The sequence below is a fragment of the Pristiophorus japonicus genome, chromosome 9, assembly GCF_044704955.1.
Source record: "Pristiophorus japonicus isolate sPriJap1 chromosome 9, sPriJap1.hap1, whole genome shotgun sequence".
NCBI classification, from domain to species: Eukaryota; Metazoa; Chordata; class Chondrichthyes; family Pristiophoridae; genus Pristiophorus; species Pristiophorus japonicus.
The window spans coordinates 215,704,981-215,726,435 of NC_091985.1; the positions used below are offsets into that span (position 1 = coordinate 215,704,981).

The window sequence follows — 21,455 nt, forward strand, 5'->3', positions numbered from 1 at the left end:
TCCTCACACATTGCTTTTCCTCCCATCTATGTATCATCAGCAAACTTGGCTGTGTTACACTCGGTCCCTTCTTCCAAGTCGTTAATATAGATCATAAATAGATGGGGTCCCAGCACTGATCCCTGTGGCATCCCATTGGGTACTGATTGCCAACGTGAGAATGAACCATTTAGCCCGACTCTCTGGTTTCTGTTCGTTAGCCAATCCTCTATCCATGCTAATATATTACCCCCAACCCCATGAACTTTTATCTTGTGCAGTGAGTAACCTTTTATGTGGCACCTTGCCAAATGCCTTCTGGAAGTCCAAATACACTTCATCTACTGCTTCTCCTTTATCCACCCTGTTCGTTACATCCTCAAAGAATTGCAGCAAATTTGTCCAACATGACTTCCCCTTCATAAATTCGTGCTGTTACATCCATGTTACAGCAGTGGCAGATAAGAAAGGTGTTGAATTAAACGATGGGAGAAAGGTAGCATCAGGGCGGAAAGACAGTGAGGGCCCCTTGCCCTCAGAGAAGGACTCCCAAGTCCTGATCAGAAGTGACCCTCAGGCAATCTCGGTTACAAACCGGTCAATGTCTCGAACATATAAAAATCTAGATCGACAAACACAGCAGCGAGTTTGCTGTTCAGATATATATATAGGAAAAAATGTGAATGAAACTTGCTCATAAGTCCGGCCGTCATTAACCATTTTTACCTGAGAGCAGAACAGAAACATAAAGAACAGAGTACAAATCGGGAGGGGATGCAATTGATGACCTCATTTAAGAATTTGAGATTGTGGCGAGCAATAAATCTGATTGGATGTTTAAAGAGACCAATCAGAGAGATACAGAACAATGGAAATTGACAACGCAGCCAATGAACCAATCATAGTCATTGCCTTCACCAATCCCTCATTAGCATAGGGCTGTGGGCGGAGTGTGGGGCTGCCTATATAATGCTAGCTTGGAGCAGAATTTGCTTCATATCTGTGCCCAACTGAACAAGACGATGCCTGAGGAAAAGAAACCAGCTTCAAAAAAGGGTGCCAAGAAAGTTATCAAGAAAACACCACCAAAGGGCGGCAAGAAGCGCCGAAAGTCGAGGAAGGAGAGTTACTCCATCTACATCTACAAAGTGATGAAGCAGGTTCATCCCGACACCGGCATCTCCTCCAAGGCCATGGGCATTATGAACTCGTTTGTGAACGATATTTTCGAGCGCATCGCGGGTGAGGCTTCCCGCCTGGCCCATTACAACAAGCGCCGCACCATCAGCTCCCGGGAGATCCAGACCGCCGTGCGCCTGCTGCTGCCCGGGGAGCTGGCCAAGCACGCCGTGTCGGAAGGGACAAAGGCGGTGACCAAATACACCAGCTCCAAGTAAAACTCCACGCTGTCCTGACAGAACAAACCCCAAACACAACGGCTCTTTTAAGAGCCACCCACAACATCATTGAAAGAGCTGCACAAATACATCTCCCTTTAGACTGAATTTACTATAATTATTTCCCGAACAACTGTGTATGAGAACCTTTACAGTTCCAGCTGTAGATTTAGTTTTGAATTCTCATAAGCAGCTTCACTGAGGGGTTCGACCTTGGTGTCGCTGGAATTTCCTGCAGAGTCAACTACAAACACGTTCCTGGTCGCTTTCACTTTGTTCTCAGACCCGTTCATTAACAGCGCCTGCCGACGAATTTATTTTGGGGGGGCGAGGAAACTCCGATTTCAGTCACATTCTCACTCAAGCCCTTTTCACGTTTTGTTTTATTCCATTGCGCTCAGTCTGTTTATTAACCCGAGACTCCCCGCAGTGTAACAACCCAGAATGGGAGTTCTTAGAGACTAGAACAGGGGCAGTTTGAACACTCTGTCCCTCTTTTTTCACAGAAGGACTCTCCGTTCTGGTCTCACCCCCACAGCAGCTCCTGTGAAAACAAGTTCACTTTTACAAAGATGGAGCTGGAATGTGTCCCGTTGCAGAATCAGTGGGGACTGAGTCCCGCCCGTTACAGACAGTTTGAAGCTGAAGCCGAATTTAATCTTGATTGTAACAGGCTGGAATTTGCAAGGCAAACATGGAATAAGACAAAAGGAAACAAATTGTTTAGAAATATATGGCTAACGGTGAAGTTACTAACATAATCCGCAATTTTAACAATTATTGGCGGGATTTTTGAATTTTAAAAATCGTTAGATTCTGATTGTTGGGAAGCAGTAATTTCCGCCCTCCTTTCATTGGTGGACTAAACAGGCTGTGATTGGTCATCGGAAACGGCCAATGAAATCCACGACAGAGTGACCAATCACAAGTTGGCTCCCTGCATCCCTCCAGAAGGTATAAGAAGGGCAGATATGGGAGGAGTTTCTCATTCCTTGTCTGAACCTGCGGATTGTGGAAATGTCTGGAAGAGGAAAAACCAGTGGTAAAGCTCGGGCCAAAGCCAAGTCTCGCTCCTCCCGGGCCGGACTGCAGTTCCCTGTGGGCCGTGTTCACAGGCTCCTGCGAAAGGGGAACTACGCTCAGCGTGTGGGTGCCGGAGCCCCGGTCTACATGGCTGCTGTGCTCGAGTATCTGACCGCTGAAATCCTGGAGCTGGCCGGCAACGCGGCCCGCGACAACGAGAAGACCCGCATCATCCCCAGACACCTGCAACGACGAGGAGCTCAACAAGCTGCTGGGAAAGGTGACCATCGCTCAGGGTGGGGTGCTGCCTAGTATCCAGGCTGTGCTGCTGCCCAAGAAAGCCACCACTTCGTCCAAGAGCAAGTAAAGCGGATAAGATTTAATCTAATAACCCAAAGGCTTTTTTCAGAGCCACTCACAGTATCTGAAAGGGCTGCTTACTGTATTATTGGAGACCTTCAGTTCAGGTACCGATAAATTGGTCTGTTTCAGACCTGTGTGCGGGAGTTTTCAGTTCCTGGTATCTGCATTACGGTTCTCTGCTCACCCAAACTGTTCGAGTTAGCAGCTAATAATTAAACTACAGTTGTCAGAGCCTCAAAACTTGTATAAATACTGCAACTGGTTCCTTAAATATTCTTTAGTCTATCAATGAAAGCTGTATGAAGAGAGTCGGCTGTTATTAAAAGGGCCTAGTTTAATTATGGTCTGGTTTGAGAGTTTGAATGCAGGTTCTGTTCCCGGGAGCTCCGGCCGTTCCCGGGCTGTGTATTTCTCTTCCTTAGCCGGCCAGTTTAGACCTACACTGAGCAGCCAAGCGCAAGACGGTCACTGCCATGGATGTGGTGTACACTCTGAAACGGCAGGGCCGCACTTTCTATGGATTCAACGCGACCCTCTCCCCCAAGCACAAAGCAAAGGCTCGTCTCAGTGCCAACCACCGCCTCACAGGGAGTGGGGGAGGGGCGGGGAGCTGGAGGGAGATATCGTTAATTTATATTTTGTTCTGTATAGATAGATATTTTCGCCAAGGTCTATATGTTTTAAATCAGCATATGCACGATGGATGGTATATCCTTTTAGTTCAGAATTATAGACATTTATCATCGAAGCTTCCAGGACGGAAGGATGCCACTTCGGCCTATCGTGTCCGTGCCAGCCAACAAAAGGTTATCCAGCCTAATCCCACTTTCCAGCTCTAGGTCCGTAACCCTGCAGGTTATGGCACTTCAAGTGCACATCCAAGTAGTTTTAAATGTGGTGAGGGTTTCTGCCTCGACCACCCATTCAGGCAGTGAGTTCCAGACCCCCACCCTCTGCGTGAAGAAATTTCCCCTCTAAACCTTCTGCCAATTACTTTAAATTTCTGTCCCCTGTGCTAAGGGAAATAGGCCCTTTACGGCACAACTCTTTTGGGGAAAACATAATAAATTAATCCAAGTGCCCCCAGATCTGGGAGACACTCCAAACACTTTTCTGTGCCATTTTTTTTTTGGTTATTTTTGTGGGGTTTTTTTGGGGCAGAAAAACCATAATTTACAAGTGTCCCCTATAAAAGGGAAGGGGGACACTAAAACCCAGCAATTAAAACAAATCAAACTTCAAAACATATAAAATCATATTAAAATTTGGTGCCGGGGGTGACAATGCACTCCAGTCCCTCCGGCACCTACCTCTCTCAGAAGGCCGCGAGCGTACCGGTGGACACCGCGTGCTCCATCTCTAGGGACACCATGGCCCGGATGTAAGCACGGAAGAAAGGCAGGCGGTCAGGCTGAACGACCCCCTCGACCGCCCGCTGCCTGGACCGGCTGATGGCACCCTTGACCGTGCCCAGGAGCAGTCCTACAAGAAGGCCTTCGGACCTACCCGCTCCCCTCCGCACAGGGTGCCCAAAGATCAGGAATGTGGGACTGAAGTGCAGCCAGAAATTGAGGAGCAGCCCCTTTAAATAATGGAACAGGGGGTGCAACCTTGTACATTCACTAAAAACGTGGAACACGGACTCTTCCAGACCGCAGAAATTGCAGGCGGCCTGGGAGCCCGTGAACCAACTTAAACATTTATTGCATGGGACTGCTCCGTGTACCACCTTCCAGGCCAAGTCCCCGATAAATAATGGGAGAACTCCCGCATAGAGTGCATTCCATCGGGGACCCCCGCCTCCACCAGATGGCAAGATGGTACGCCATGGCGTGTCCGGATGGCAGACGAGGATGGCAAAGTTGAGAGTGTGCAGGAGCAGCCTGTACAGGAAACCCCTCCATGCAGAACTGAAAGGCACGGAGGGGATTTCCCCGAGGTGGCTCAAGTTGTGAGGCGCCGGCTCCCAAGGGAGGTTCCGCGGTTTGGCACCGATGAGGAATTCTGTCCGGACGGGGGGCAGTTCGGACGGGATCTCCTCACGTGCTTGAGCCGCCTCGACACACCTAATGGAGTCAGGGCCCAGAGCTGTTTTTAGCGACTCAATGGCATTGGCCATGCGGCGGACTTCGGCCGAATTTAGGTGCCAAGCCAGCATGTCTGGCGTCATCCAGCCTGCTCCTCCATCATTGAGCAGGTCCCTGACCCTGGTCACCTCGCCAGCTGCAGCCCTCTCGTTCGACTGCCACCTGAAACCTCGGTCGTGGAGGTACGGATTCCTGAGCAGCGGCTCCTGCAGGACAGCTGCCACTCCAGCCGGTGGAGAGCTGCGCTTGGTGGAGACTTTGTTCCAGACCCTGATGAGCTCCTGGTAAAAGACAGGCAGCCCCTCGACGGTGGTCCTGATGCCCCCCAAGCTCACAAACAGGAGCTGCATGTCGTAGTTGAGGCTGTGCTGCTGGCGGAAGAAATGCGTCACCAGTGCACGGCACCTGGGAGGGGGCTCAACGTAAAGGTATCTCTGCAGGGTCTGAAGACGGAAAGTCGCTAGCTGGGTGCTGACGCACACCAACAACTGACCGCCCTCCCTAAGCGGGAGACTCAAGACCGCCGCAGAGACCCAGTGCTTCCTGTTGTTCCAGAAGAAGTCCACCAGCTTCTTCTGTATCTTGGCGACAAACGCAGGGGGAGGGGGCAAAGTGACCAGCCGGTACCACAGCATAGCGGCCACCAGCTGGCACTCGACCGCTGTAGGATAGCACTTCGAGCAGTCCTGTCCAGCGCCCGAGGCGAACGGCGACCTTGGCCTCCAGCTCTTGCCAGTTCGCTGGTCAGGCTTCCTCGTCAGGGCTCAGGTAGACTTCCAGATAGAGGAGATGGGTCGTGCTCCAGGCAAAAGGCCTGAGCTCCTCTGGCAGGGAGTCCACTCACCACTGACCCACCAGGAGTCCGGAACATTTCTCCCAGTTGATACTGGCGAAGGATGCGGGTGAGTAAATCTGCTGGCACTCACGCATCCTCCGCAGGTCAGTGGGATCCTCTACCGTGAGGAGCACATCATCGGCGTAAGCCGAGAGGACGACCTCCATGCCCAGCCCTTGCAGAGCCAGTCCTGTCAACCTCGTCCGCAGGAGGCACAGAAAAGGCTCCACGCAGATGGCATATAACTGGCTGGACATGGGGCATCCCTGGCGCACCCTACTCCTAAAGCGAAGGGGCGCCATCAAGGACCCATTAACCTTAATCAGACACTCTGCGGTGGCATACAAAAGTCGGATCCGGACGACGAAATGCGTCCCGAACCCGAAAGCGCGCAGAGTTCCGAACAGATAGTCGTGATCCACCCTGTCGAACGCCTTCTCTTGGTCGAGAGATAGGAAGGCGACCGACAGACCAGCCTCCTGGGAATGATGGATGAGGTCCCGGACCAGATGGATGTTATCGTGGATTGTCCGGCCCGGGACTGTGTAGGACTGGTCGGGGTGGATCATGTGGTCCAGCACAGTGCCCAGGCGAGCAGACATCACCCTGCCAAAGATTTTGTAGTCCGTGCTGAGGAGGGAGACTGAGCGCCAGTTCTTAAGTAGGCGGAGATCGCCCTTCTTAGGCAGCAGGACGATGACTGCCCTGCATCTCCCCGGTTGCCAGACTTTCCCCCAGGACCCGCACGTTGTCACCCCCCAGGACGTCCCAGAATGCCCTGTGGAACTCCATGGGTCAGCCCGTCCAGCCCTGGGGCTTTTCCCCTCGATAGCCAGTGGAGGGCGCCAGGCTTAGCGGAGCTTCCAGATTTTCGGCGCCCTCCGGGCCGACCTTCGGTAGGTCCTCCCACAAAACTCTACGCACTTCCTAGCTGGACGGCTCCGGAGAGAACAGAGCCCCATAATATCCTCGGGCCCCGTTGCTGACGCCCTCCAGATCTGAGACAGAGAGCCGTCATCGGCCAGCAACATCAAGAGCTGCTTACGGACACCCTGTCTTTTTTCCAGCGAGTAGAAGAAGGGGGAGCCACGGTCCAGATCCCGCAGGAACCGGATCCGCGACCTCACGAATGCGCCTCGGGACCTGACGAACTGCAGTCCTTCAGCGCGGCCTTCTACGCTTCGTACACCATCCGCAGGGCCAGGTCCTCGACGACTTGACTGAGACGGGATTCCAGGTCGAGCACCTCTTTTTCTAGGTGCCCGACCCTAGCTGCCCGCACCTTGGTCGACCCCCTCGCATACTCTTGGTAGAAGACACGGACGTGAACCTTGCCCATGTCCCACCATAACCTCAAGGAGGGGAAGTCCCCCTGCTTCCTTCTCCAGTCGGCCCAGAAATGACGGAACAAGTCCTGGAACCACTCGTCCTCCAGCAGCTGGTTGTTAAAATGCCAGTACGCAGATCCCGTCCTCGCATGGAGCGAAGCGAGCTCTGCCCACACCAGGTGCTGGTCTGAACACAGCACCAGCCACATGGAGGCCGCCGGAACACAGGAAACGTATGCCCGAGACACGTAAAGGCAGTCGATTCTGGACCATCCTCTTCCAGGCCTCACCCAAGTAAAGGCGCTGGAGTTGGGATGGCGATTTCGCCAGACGTCCACCAAGTCGAAGGACCCGACCAGGTCCCTCAACTTCTCGATCACCGTCATGCTCTGCGGGGCACCGGAGCGGTCCCTCACCTCGAGGGTGCAGTTGAAATCCCCTCTGAGGACAATGCAGTTGCCGACAGCGACAGAACCAAGAAGAGCGTTTGCTGCGGGCCGGGCTGAGGTGCGTACACATTCATGAGATGGAGCGGCACGTCCCCCAGGTGAACCGTGACGTGCAGCAAGCGGCAAAATGGCCACCCCACAAGAAGTGGCAGTGTGGTGACTCATGCGGACCTCTCCTTACCATTCCAGGAGCCACGTTCGTCTCCCGGAACGGTGTGGGTTTCTTGCAGGAAGCACACCGCGTATTTCCCCTCCCGCAGGAGCAAAAAATTGTTAAATCTACGGCGTGCCTCTCTGCCGCCGTTGATGTTGAGCCTGGCTATGGTTATCTTCATGACAACCTCTACTTAACCTATTGTGGGGGGGGGGGGGAGTGGAGTCGTTTGTTGACCTCCACTCCCTCAGCAACCCAGCGAGCAATGTTTTGAGCCGACGCAGCTCAAGGCTTTACGCCTTTGATAAGGGACCACCCGCGGCCATGGTTTTAGTGGCAGCGCAGATGGACCTGATGAGGAGCGCCGGCTCGGACCATTTTTCCAGGGCCAGATGGGCTCAGTTGTGGCGACCCTGGCTCTGGACCATAAAGTCCCGGAGTTCCTTTACAGGAATGAGGGGGGACTCAGCAGCGGGCACGAGGAGATCCACCGCCTCACTGGCGATGGACTCCAGATCTTCTCCCGCACCCTCCACCGAGTCCCCATCCCCCTCCGGGAGTTCACCGCTAGCAGCCGGTCCATCGACCACCCGAGGTGCGACAAACGGCCCGGCACTCCATCCGGCCCTGGCTCTGCCCCGATCCCACCACCATGATCGTCGGCAGACGAGTCCCCACTGGGCTATTTTAATTGTGGTGCTGGGTCAGGAAGCAGCAGCGGAAGGGGTTCCTCCTCAGCCCCAGGCACCGGGGAACATGGAGAGACCTGGTCGAAGAACTGCTCCAGGTCCTCCAAGTCCCCCACCTCCAAAGTTGGGGGCGAGGGTTGGTGTTCTTCCCCGTTCCCGCCGCCACCCCCCAGCCCAGTGTGTGTCGGTTCTTTAAAATTATTAAAATTTTATTTATCTGCCAGATCAAGCAGATCCCGGGAGATGTTGTATATTGGCTGAGCGGGCTCAGGTTCGGCCATTTCAGCCCTGCCCACCTCAGTCCCTGGGATGCCCGACCCGGCGGCGACGCATTCCTCCGCCGGCCCCACGCCCCCCACAACAGGCAGATCTTCCTCGCCATCCCCGGGAGGCAGAGGCTGGGCAGCCTCGACTGTCTGACCCTCCCCGGGGACAGATTCCCCCCCACCTACGGCGTGGTTTGGGGGTGCTGGTGGGGGATGCGGGACATGTGGCAGGCACCAACTCCTCCGTGGAGCGATATTGTTCCCCCTCCACCTCATTGGAGCGGTGCCTCCTTTTTTGTCTGGGGGAGGGGGCGCAGAGACAGGGAGACCTCCATGACTGCCGAGGCCTCCCACTCCACTCCCCCCTTTTGTTTTTCTTGCCCACGCCCGAGCCCCTCTGCTGTATTGGTCGAGGGCTTGGGCACGGGCTCAGGGCAGGTGACAGAGGTAGGCCGGGTGTGGTGATGGGGCTGTCCGGTGCTCAGGGGACCCGCCTCGAGGTATTTCGCCTTCCTTCCACCCGGATGCTCTCCCTCCTCACCGCCGGAGGCCATGAAGACAAAGGCCTCCAACAATGTCCGCGCATCCACGTGGATGCTACTAGGGGGAGGGGTGGCGACGGTGCCAGCCTTGGCAGCCTTTGGTGTTTTGGTGGCCTTGGAGGTGGGGCAGTTCTTACGAAAATGCCCCACCTCCCTACAGGCATGGCACCGCACGCCGTCCAACGTCCCCTCCTGCATCACGTTAAAGGTGCCCTCTGTCATCTCCTCCCGCGCCAGCCGGACAAAAAGCTGGCGATGGAAGGAGAACACATGATGCAGGCTGGTCTCCCTGAGACCGAGCGGTATCTGGTTAATCCCCGACCTTACCTCCCCCAGTTGATATAGGTGGGGGAGCAGGAGCTCAGCGGGAACAAAGGGTGGGACATTCGAAAGAATGATCCTATGCGTGGTGGCCTCGAGAGGGTCCACCGGCTGGAATGTCCCGCCCACCGTGAGCCCCTTTTCAAGGGCCAGGGACACCACCCGCTCCAACCCCAGGAAGAACACAGCCTTCTTGGACATCTTGAAGGCCACGACAATAGCCGAGGGGCCGAATACCCCAGCCATTGCCCACACGCAGTCCTTGATGCTCATAGTGAGGTGAGTGTAGCTCTTGACCCCGTGTTTTTTAGTTATTAATCTAAATGGTAGCAGGGCAGCAGGAGGCGCAGTGGCTGTGGAAGCCGCCTGCGCGTAAGTCTTAACTGGCCCTGCCACCGACATAGATGTGGTCGCCATCACGGGGTCCCTTTAAGGGTTACACTCACCCCAAAGTCACAGGCCTTAATGGTCTTAATAGGCCTCGTTAAATGTGGGAGCAGAGGGAGCTCTTAATGAGGCACACCTCTCCCCTAGTTAACGACTGGGGAGGGGCCTTGCTCCCTCTGCTCAGTTGTCTTGATTTTTTAATTAGGAGGAAAGAGCTCTCAGGGAGAGAGGGGAGAGACAGAGAGAGTGACAGAGAGAGAGAGAGAGATGGGGGGGTGGGAAAGATGGAAGCTGTGAGGGCAGGTCTCCCCTCACAGTGCTGGGTGGGTGTTTTGCTGGGGTGCACTCCCCAGATGGCAAAATAACAGTCTTATTAGGTGGTCTTCGGGGGGGAGGGGTTCTGCTTCGACCACCCATTCAGGCAGTGAGTTCCAGACCCCCACCCTCTGCGTGAAGAAATTTCCCCTCTAAACCTTCTGCCAATTACTTTAAATTTCTGTCCCCTGTGCTAAGGGAAATAGGCCGTTTACGGCACAGAAGGTACAGCATATTCCAGTGAAGGTAACACTGAAACAACTAATGTAGTTATAGCAGTGACAGATAAGAAAGATGTTGAATTAAACGGTGGGAGGAAGGCAGCATCAGGGCGGAAGGTCAGTGAGGGTCTTTTGCCCTCACAGAAGGACTCCAAGTCCTGACTAGAAATGACCCTCAGGCAATCTCGGATACAAACCGGTCAATGTCTGTCGAACATGTAGATATCTCGATCGATAAAGAACAGAGTATGGCTCGGGAGGGGATGTAACTGATGACCTAATTCAAGAATTTGAGATTGTGGCGAGCAGTAAATCTGATTGGATATTTAAAGAGACCAATCAGAGAATTACAGAACAATGGAAATTGACAACACAGCGAATGCACCAATCACAATCGTTGCCTTCACCCATCCCTCATTAGCATAGGGCTGTGGGCGGAGTGTGGGGCTGCCTATATAATACGAGCTCCGAGCTGAGTTTACGTCATGTTTGGGTCGGATTGAACAAGACGATGCCTGAAGAGAAGAAATCACTTACTGCCAAGAAAGGCGCCAAGAAAGTGATCAAGAAAACACCACCGAAGGGCGGCAAGAGGCGCAGAAAGTCGAGGAAGGAGAGTTACTCCATCTACATCTACAAAGTGATGAAGCAGGTTCATCCCGACACCGGTATCTCCTCCAAGGCTATGGGCATCATGAACTCGTTTGTGAACGATATTTTCGAGCGCATCGCGGGTGAGGCTTCCCGCCTGGCCCATTACAATAAGCGCTGCACCATCAGCTCCCGGGAAATCCAGACCGCCGTGCGCCTGCTGCTGCCCGGGGAGCTGGCCAAGCACGCCGTGTCGGAAGGGACAAAGGCGGTGACCAAGTACACCAGCTCCAAGTAAAACGCTGACGAAACAAACCCCAAACACAACGGCTCTTTTAAGAGCCACCCACAACCTCTCTGAAAAAGCTGCACAAACGCGTCATCCTTTAATCTCAATTTACTGTAATTATTTCCTGAGCAAGTGTTTTTGACAACATTTAAAGATCCAGGGTAGATTTAGATACGAATTTTCAGATAATCGGTTTTACTGTCCGGTTCAGCCTTAGCTTCGTTGATGAAGTTCCCTCCCAGTAAAATATAAACACTCCCTGGTCGCCTGCCGACGAATTATGGTCTTGTTTTAGACTTTACTCACCTCATTCTCTCTCAAGCCCTTTTCAAAAAAAAAATCTAGTTAGTCAACCCGCTTATTACCCGGAGCCTGCGTGTGCAACAACTCAGAATGGAAGTTCTTACAGAGACCAGAACGGGGCAGTTGGAACACTCTGTCCCTCTTCTCTTTTCACAGAAGGACTTCCAGTTCTGGTCTCACTCCCGCCTGTGCGGAGGATCGATCCATGATCTGTGATTCCCAAATTGTACAAAGAATGAGCTGGAATGTGTCCCGTAACAGAATGTTTGAAAGTGAACCCTAATTTAATCCTGATTGTAACATCCTGGAATTTGGAAGGCAATATGGAATAAAATGTGTTTGGAAATCTTTGGCTAATGATGAATTTATTAACATAATCCGCATTGTAAAAATTATTGGCGGGGTTTTTGAAATTGAAGATTCGTTGGAAATCGAACAATAATTTTCGCCCTCTTTTCAGTGGCAGGCTAAGCAGATGGTGATTGGTCATCGGAAAAGACCAATGAAATGCACCGCAGAGCGACCAATCACAAGTTCACTCCCTGTATCCCTCCAGAATGTATAAGAAGAGCAGATGAAGGAGGAGTTTTGCATTCTTTTTCTGAACCTGTGGATTGTGGAAATGTCTGGAAGAGGAAAAACCGGCGGTAAAGCTCGGGCCAAGGCTCGTTCCTCCCGGGCCGGACTGCAGTTCCCTGTGGGCCGTGTTCACAGACTCCTGCGAAAGGGGAACTACGCTCAGCGTGTGGGTGCCGGAGCCCCGGTCTACATGGCTGCTGTACTCGAGTATCTGACCGCTGAAATCCTGGAGCTGGCCGGCAATGCGGCCCGCGACAACAAGAAGACCCGCATCATCCCCAGATACCTGCAGCTGGCCATCCGCAACGACGAGGAGCTCAATAAGCTGCTGGGAAAGGTGACCATCGATCAGGGCGGGGTGCTGCCGAATATCCAGGCTGTGCTGCTGCCCAAGAAAACCACCACTTCGTCCAAGAGCAAGTAAAGCGGACAAGATTTAATCTAATAACCCAAAGGCTCTTTTCAGAGCCGACCACAGTATCTGTGGAAGGGCTGCTTACTGACTTAATTGAGTCAGAGCCCTTGAATTCATGTACCGATAGATTGGCTTATTTCAGACCTGTAAACATAGAAAATAGGTACAGGAGTAAGCCATTCGGCCCTTCGAGCCTGCACCACCATTCAGTAAGATCATGGCTGATCTTTCACCTCAGTACCCTTTTCCTGCTTTCTCTCCACACCCTTGATCTCTTTAGCCATAAGGGCCACATCGAACTCCCTCTTGTATATATCTAACGAACTGGCATCAACAACTCTGCCGTAGGGAATTCCACAGGTTAACAACTCTTGAGTGAAGAAGTTTCTCCTCATCTCAGTCCCAAATGGCTTACCCCTTATCCGTATGGGGGAGTTTTCAGTTCCCGTTCTCTGCATTACGGTTCTCTGCTCACACATACACTCTTCCAGTTAACAGCGAATAACTGAACTACAGTTGTCACTCAACAATTGTATAAATACCGCCACAGGTTCCTTAAATGTTCTTTAATCTGTCTATGAAAACTAGAGAGTTGGCGGTGATGAATTAATATAGTAATCAAAGAGCCTAGTTTAATTCTGGTCTGGTTTGATATAATTTGAATGCTGCTTCTGTTCCCAGGCTGTATATATCTCTGCTAAGCCAGCCAGTTCAGACCGCATTGCATCAGCGAGCGATGTACACACACAGGACCCGGATCCATTGCAGTGCTTCCCAGATCTGCCTGCCCCCATTCTCCGACAACACCGAATGGGGAAATCTGTGCTCTGCCCCGGGGAATTTGGGGTCAGAGCGACGCAAAGCCGATGTCAGTTTCTGAAAATATTAAAGGGCTCACTAGTCAATAACTCCCATGTGAACGGAGCTGGTATATGAACACACGATCAGTAATCAGTCCCACACACCTGCCCGTCCCTACAATGGGTTAATGAACAACACGAAGCTCTGGTTACAGGAGATCGCAGCTCTTTCCTTTGCTGATTTGGTGGCTCTGAAAAGAGCCGTTGTTGCACTTGGTGCTGAAGCTTCGAATCGGGGCAGGGGAAGTCTAGGCGCGCTCCCCGCGGATGCGGCGGGCCAGCTGGATGTCTTTCGGCATGATGGTGACTCGCTTGGCGTGGATGGCGCACAGGTTGGTGTCCTCAAAGAGCCCCACCAGGTAAGCCTCACTGGCCTCCTGCAGGGCCATGACGGCGGAGCTCTGGAAGCGCAGGTCGGTCTTGAAGTCCTGAGCGATCTCCCGCACCAGGCGCTGGAAGGGCAGTTTGCGGATCAGCAGCTCGGTGGATTTCTGGTAGCGGCGGATCTCCCTCAGAGCCACGGTGCCGGGTCGGTAGCGATGAGGCTTCTTCACTCCGCCCGTGGCCGGAGCGCTCTTCCGGGCCGCTTTAGTCGCCAGCTGTTTGCGAGGAGCTTTCCCTCCGGTGGATTTGCGCGCTGTCTGTTTGGTCCTGGCCATTATCTAAACGGATCTCAACACAATCTAGGACACACGGATTGTTAATGCGGAGACTCCTCTGGGGCCTCCTTTTAAAGTGTGTGAGGGTCCGCCCCGGGGCTGTGATTGGCTGCAGCCCGGCGCCAATCAAGTTTGAACCAAGCACCGAGAGTGAAAATGAAGGGCAGGGATTACTGGGCCCTGATTGGCTGAACTGAAACTGACAGTTGGTCAATTTCAAAAAGCCCGCCAATTTCAGAATATCAACCAACAGAGATTAAAGAAACTCTAATTTCCCGCCAGCAATTTAAAAATCCGCTCTTTATAACGGCGATTGTGCCCCATTATAAGTCACCAATCCCACTCTCTGCAACATTCCGGTTTGAATTCTGTTCCATTCCCTGATCGGTCTGTACCAGGCGGGAATAAATCTCCGGTCACTGCTTCCTGTGAACACAAATTCCCGCATTGATCCCGCCAGAGTCCCGTTTAACCGAACCTCACAACATGACAGGAATTATCTGTGAGGGGAGACTGTAATGTTTGGGTAAAGGGGACGGTGTATCCCGCCCGGTGGTAATTGTGACTGTCAGCCGGAGTTTTTGATCTCTCATATTTACAATAGTTGTAAAATATTTAATAATTCCCATATTCCTACAGCGACTACACTCCAAAAGTACTTCATTGGTCTTGAGACGTTCGGTGGTCGTGAAAGGCGCTATATAAATCCAAATATTTATTTCCATGAATTAAACAGCCGAAACCATTTCCCAACCAAACTGTACGCGCTCCCATCCCCAGGTCGCTGCTCTCTCTGTGAGGCGGTGGGTGGCTCTTAGAAGAGCCTTTGTGTTGTGTTTGGGGGAAGGGTCAAGTTATTCAGCCGCCGAATCCATAGAGTGTGCGGCCCTGCCGTTTCAGAGCGTACACCACATCCATGGCAGTGACCGTCTTGCGCTTGGCGTGCTCAGTGTAGGTGACCGCATCCCTGATCACATTCTCAGGAAAACTTTTAACACCCCGCGGGTCTCCTCGTAGATCAGGCCTGAGATCCGCTTGACACCGCCACGGCGAGCCAGGCGGCGGATAGCTGGTTTGGTGATGCCCTGGATGTTATCACGGAGCACTTTACGGTGACGTTTGGCTCCGCCTTTACCCAATCCTTTGCCTCCTTTACCTCGACCAGACATAATGATTCTTCACTTAAACAGCCGCTGAATAAGACGGAGCTGCTCCCGGCTCTTTTTTTTAGAGCCGGAGCCGACCTGACTGAGAACGCGCAGAGTGAGAGAGGCGGGAAGGGGAGGAGACAGAGTTAAGATTGACAGACAGAGCAGAGAGCAGCCTCTGATCTTCCAGCTCCGCCTCCAGCTTTCTGCAGCCGCCAATTTCAATCCGTTTTCCGACAATAGAACCGAAACACAGCGCTCCGCACAAACTCTTACAGACTCGGAATTCATCTTCAAGGCTTCCATGAATCAGAAGCTTTTAAATGTCCAGTTACAATTAACAATCACGAATATTCCCGCCTATATACAGACCCTTCCCTGTTAATCTCAGACCTTGTATCATCTCCCCACACTTCCTCTCACAGGTTCAGCAGTTTACAAACACCGTATTCCAGCTGATTTGGAGAATGTGGTGTTTGGGGTTTGAGTTGTGAGGCGGGGTATCTCCGCCAGTATCACCGTCTCACAGACTCTCCCCCTAAATCTGTGAAATAACAATGACCAGGAACTGAGACTGGAGCTGAACACATCCCCAGTTACAGTGAGGCCCGGGCCGGACATCCCATTCTCTGTGTGTTTTATTGCAGACACTGGGGGAGGGGTGGGTGCAGCCAATGTCAGCGGGTCAAAAGGGATCCTGGCTTCATGTTCAATGACTTCTGTCTGAAATCTGAGCCCGGCCCCGGGACAGGGAGCATTTGATTCGGGGATCAACTCTTTTCTGAGAGGCGTGGGTGGCTCTGAGAAGAGCCTTTGGGTCCAGGTGTTTACAAGTTGCACTTTTTATTTACTTTTTGGATGCTGCTTTCTTGGGTTTTGCTGATTTGGCCTTGGCCCTCGGTTTTTTCACCTTTTTGGCCGCCTTCACCTTTGCGCCCGAGGCCTTCTTGGGGCCCTTGGGCTTCTGCGCCGCTGCCTTCTTCCCAGCCGCCGCTTTCGCTGTCTTTTTTACTGTTGGCGCCTTCTTGGTGCTCGTTTTCTTGGCGGGAGATTTCTTGGCTGCTGGTTTCTTGGTCAGAGATGTCTTGACTGATGGTTTCTTAGCTGGAGATTTCTTGACTGCTGGTTTCTTCACCTCGCTTCCCACTTTCCCCTGGTTTTCCTTCTTAGCGACTTTGAAGGAGCCCGAGGCGCCCGTGCCTTTGGTCTGCACCAGGAAGCCATTTGTCACATTCCTCTTGATACTGAACCTGATCTGGGACCTGCGCTTCTCCACATCCACGCCTTTGGCCGCCAGAGCCTTCTTTATCGCGGCCAGAGACATCCCCTTGCGATCGCTGCCATCGGCCACAACCTTAAGGATCTATTCGCCCAACGTGGGGCCGGCTGGCTTGGAGCGGGGAGCCGCCGCCTTTTTCTTACTGTGAGCCTTGGTTTGAGCGGCGGCGGCAGGAGGAGCCGTTTCGGCGGCTGCAGTGTCAGTCATGTCGGCGACTCTGTGGAAAATCTCTCTGACAGTCAGAGCTCAGTCAGAAATGAAACGGGAAGCGGCGGCACAGAGCAACTTAAAGGCAGCGAGCGGACGGGGCGGAGACATCCTGCTATCAGCTCCCCGCCCCTCCAGCCTCTCTGTGTTTCTCTCTCCTCATTAACTGTCCGATTCTAATTCAATCCGGGCCCTCCAGATTCCCAGACTGGCCTCTTTCTGTCCCGAACACCGGGATGTTTGCTGTCGAGAAAGTTTCATCCGAATTGAAGGCAGCAATTTGGATTTAAACCGGTTTCATTGCTGCACTGATCGCGCTCTCTCACCCGATCGCGGACATTTTCTCTGTTTTTCGACTAAAATTTGAAATCACATCAAACTTGACGTTTAATTCCCATTTTAGACCTGAGCAGGGGAGCAGGGCGATCCTGTGACAGGGAAATCTTTGAATTTTACACAAGAGGGACTCTGGAATCCGGGGATGAGACGGACACACAAACACAGTGACATTAGTCTCACCCGGCCCGCCCCTTTAACACACTCTCATCACACTCTGAAAGTGAGTTGTTAGGTGACTGAACAGTCCAATACGGGAATTACAGTCTCTGTCACAGGTGGGACAGTTAGTCTTTGACGGTAAGGGAGGGTGGGACTAGTTTGCCGCACGCTCTTTCCGCTGCCTGCGCTTATTTTCTGCACGCTCTCGGCGATGAGACTCGACCGCTCAGCGCCCTCCCGGATGCACTTCCTCAACTTAGGGCGGTCTTTGGCCAGGGACTCCCAGGTGTCGGTGGGGATGTTGCACTTTATCAGAGAGGTTTTGAGGGTGTCCTTGTAACGTTTCTTCTGCCCACCTTGGGCTTGCTTGCCGTGTAGGAGTTCTGAGTAGAGCGCTTGCTTTGGGAGTCTTGTGTCAGGCATGCGAACAATGTGGCCTCTGTCATGTATCTCACATTACTGTATATAACTGTATCTTACCATGCTATACATGACTGTAACTGGATATGACCTGTAACAATAAGCATACCTTACCACCAGGGGTGCACTTGCAGGAGACACTCCATACCTGTCCCACTGAGGTATATAAAGGGAGGTCTCAGGCATGTGCAGCACTGGAGAGCTGTGAATTAAAGGTGCAGGTCCTGAGTGATCTTGGCTTTAGCATGCGTCTCGTACAAGTCAATACATTAGAGTCAGGACTTAACAGTGGCGATGAGTTACGGGATCACAGAATCCACAGAATGGCTACCAACAGCTCAGATGAGAAATACAATGCTGGAGACAATTGGGATGACTTTATAGAAGGCTCCAGCAAAGCTTTGTGACCAAAGACTGGCTGGGCGACGATAAGGCAGACAAGAGAAGAGCCCATCTCTTGACCAGCTGTGGCTCGAAAACATATGCTTTAATGAAAAACCTGCTGGCACCCAAGAAACCAGCAAGCAAGTTGTTTGAGGAGTTGAGCACACTGGTGCGAGACCACCTGAAGCCAGCGAGCAGCCTACACATGGCCAGACACAGGTTCTACAACTACAGATGCTGTGTGGACCAAAACATACCCGACTTGATGGCGGAACTTCGGAGGCTGGCTAGTTCATGTGAGTTCCCTGATGAACTAAGGAGAGAAGTACTGAGAGACTTTTTTATTGAAGGAATAGGCCATGCAGGCATATTCCGAAAGCTTATAGAGACTAAGAACTTGACTCTAGAGGCAGCAACACTGGTCTCATAGACATTGTTGGCAGGCGAAGAAGAAACAAAGCTGATCTATACTTCGGGTAGTACAACCAACGAGGCATCGGAACAAGGGATTCACATTGTGAAACAAACCGCTACCCCCACACACAAAGGCATGAGAGTAGGTCTTCAACAGCAGACAGTGGTGCCAGAAGCCATCAAAATCAAGGGCCACTTGAACGGCCGATCACACCTCATCAACCCACAATGCAAGCAATCAACAACAGATTGAGAGAAGCTCAAGGGAGATCAGCCAGACGCAGCTCATCCTTCAGAAACAATGGAAACGGTCTGTGTTGGAGATGTGGGGGAAGGCACTCAACCAGGATGTGTCGATTTCAGCATGCCGTTTTCAGAAACTGCAACTACACAGGGCATTGGCTCGCATGTCAGAAAAACAGCAGCTCAGCTGGTATACGAATCGGAAGAGTCGAAAAGCAGACCAGAAGATGGTTGGAACAGTGCACGGGACACCGAGGTACAGCGGGTTAACACGATCAATGTCCACTGTTCTTACACCAAGTTGCCTCCAATTACGATGAGGGTTCTACTCAACGGGATACCCGTCAACATGGAGCTGGACACAGGGGCCAGTCAGTCCCTCATGAGCGTTCAACAATTTGAACAGCTGTGGCCACACAAAAGCAACAGACCAAAACTCACAAAGATCGACACCAAACTAAGGACCTATTGTAAAGAAATCATCCCAGTCCTTTCCAGCGCCATGCACTCGGTCACACACAAAGGGATGGTGAACCGACTTTCCCAGTGGATTGTCCCCGGGGATCTCCCAGCCTTGTTAGGGAGAAGCTGGCTAGCAGAACTTAATTGGAAATGGGATGATGTTCACGCCATGTCGTCAGAGGAACGAACCTCCTGCTCAACAGTTCTAAGCCGTTTTGAACATCTCTTTCAGCCGGGTGTGGGCACCTTCAAAGGGGCTAAAGTTAGAATCTACATCACACAGAATGCCAGACTGGTCCATCACAAGGCTAGAACTGTACCTTATGTGATGAGGGAAAAGATTGAAAATGACCTGGACCAGCTTCTGCGGGAAGGCATAATTTCTCCTGTGGAATTCAGCGACTGGGCAAGCCCCATCATCCCCGTCATGAAGCCTGATGGATCCGTGTGAATCTGTGGGGATTACAAGTCTACCATAAACAAAGTCTCCGTACAGGACCAAAACCCACTTCCCAGAGCGGAGGACCTATTTGCCACGTTGGCTGGAGGAAAACTTTTCTCGAAACTTGCCCTCACATCTGCGTATATGACACAAGAACTGACCGAAGAGTCTAGGTTACTCACCACCATCAACACACATCGAGGCCTTTTTGGGTACAATCGATGCCCATTCGGCATCAGGTCAGCAGTTGCTATATTCCAGCGCAACATGGAGAGTCTGCGCAAGTCCATCCCGGGGACGGTTGTGTTTCAAGATGACATACTCATCACGGGCAGGGACACCGACTCTCATCTCCGCAATCTTGAGGAAGTACTAAGTTGATTGGATCAGCTAGGCCTAAGAGTTAAGAAACCCAAGTGTCTGTTTCTCACACCTGAGGTTGAATTTTTGGGCAGAAGGATTGCCGCTGATGGAATCTGCCCAACCGAATCCAAAACCGAAGTGATTCACCTGGTACCCAGGCCCCGGAATATCTCAGAACTGCGCGCCTTTCTGGGCTACTCAATTACTTTGGGAACTTTATGCAGAACTTGAGCACACTGCTGGAGCCTCTCCATGTGCTACTCAGAAAGGGGTGCGATTGGTTTTGGGGGGACACCCAAGAACGTGCCTTCAATAAGGCACACAACCTTCTATGTTCCAAGAGTGTTTTAGCTTTTTTTGACCCAGGTAAAAAGTTAGTCCTTACTTGTGATGCATCAGCGTACGGGGTCGGGTACATTTTTACAGCATGTCAATGATGCGGATAATTTGCAGCCCGTTGCTTATGCCTCCAGGTCACTTTCGCGGGCGGAGCGCGGGTATGGTATGGTTGAGAAGGAGGTGCTCGCGTGCATGTACGGTGTCAAAAAGATACATCAATACCTTTTCGGGGCCAAGTTTGCATTAGAAACCGACCACAAACCCTTCAAGTCCCTACTATTTGAGTACAAGGCAATCAACGCCAACGCCTTGGTGCGCATTCAGCGGTGGGCACTCATGCTGACGGCTTACGACTACACAATAAGGCACAGACCAGGCACAGACAACTGTGCCGACACGCTTAGCAGGCTACCCCTGGCGACCATAGAAGGGTCCGACGCACAGGACTGTGAGATGGTCATGGCAATCAATGCCTTTGAATCCACAGGTTCGCCCATGATGGCTCGTCAAATCAGAGCCTAGACGACCAGCGACCCCACGTTATGTCTAGTTAAAAGATGCGTTTTAATTGGTGACTGGGCAGAGGCTCACGATGCCTGCCCTGAGGAGGTCAAACCCTTCCATAGGCGCATGCATGAACTCTCACTACAGGCAGACTGCCTGATGTGGGGCAGCTGAGTAGTTATGCCCTTACGAGGCAGGGAGGCATTTGTCCAGGAGCTCCATCGTGAACACCCGGGGATCGTCCTTATGAAGGCCATAGCCAGATCTCATGTCTGGTGGCCTGGCATTGATGCAGACTTGGAGCTCTGCGTCCGTTGGTGCACCATTTGTGCCCAACTCTGTAATGCCCCCAAGGAGGCCCCCCTTAGCCCCTGGCCCACCAAACCGTGGTCACGGGTGCATGTGGACTATGCAGGCCCATTCATGGGCAAAATGTTCCTTGTAGTCGTTGATGCATTTTCAAAATGGATCGAGTGCACCATTTTAAACTCGAGCACCAACTCCACCATTGTGGAGAGCCTTAGAACCATGTTTGTAATGCACGGCATTCCTGACATATTGGTCAGTGATAATGGTCTGTGCTTCACCAGTACAGAATTTCACAATTTTATAGTTGACCACGGTATAAATCACGTTAAGATGGCACCTTTCAAGCCAGCCTCCAATGGCTAGGTGGAGTGCGCAGTGCAGATCATTAAAT

At 52.2% G+C, this 21,455-nt stretch overlaps 1 protein-coding gene and 1 pseudogene across 1 annotated transcript in view; one reads left to right on the forward strand and one right to left on the reverse strand.

The window, feature by feature from the left end:
* The window catches only part of LOC139274123 (zinc finger protein 665-like), a 78,287-nt gene that overhangs the window by 39,189 nt on the left and 17,643 nt on the right, over positions 1 to 21,455 (forward strand). Inside the window, exons 5-7 of the mRNA XM_070891166.1 lie at positions 15,218 to 15,315; positions 18,780 to 18,901; positions 20,462 to 20,738. Of these exons, the coding sequence (XP_070747267.1) occupies positions 15,218 to 15,315; positions 18,780 to 18,901; positions 20,462 to 20,738 (497 nt within the window). The remainder of the gene's footprint in view (positions 1 to 15,217; positions 15,316 to 18,779; positions 18,902 to 20,461; positions 20,739 to 21,455) is intronic.
* Positions 14,911 to 15,221, reverse strand: LOC139273666 (histone H4-like; annotated as a pseudogene).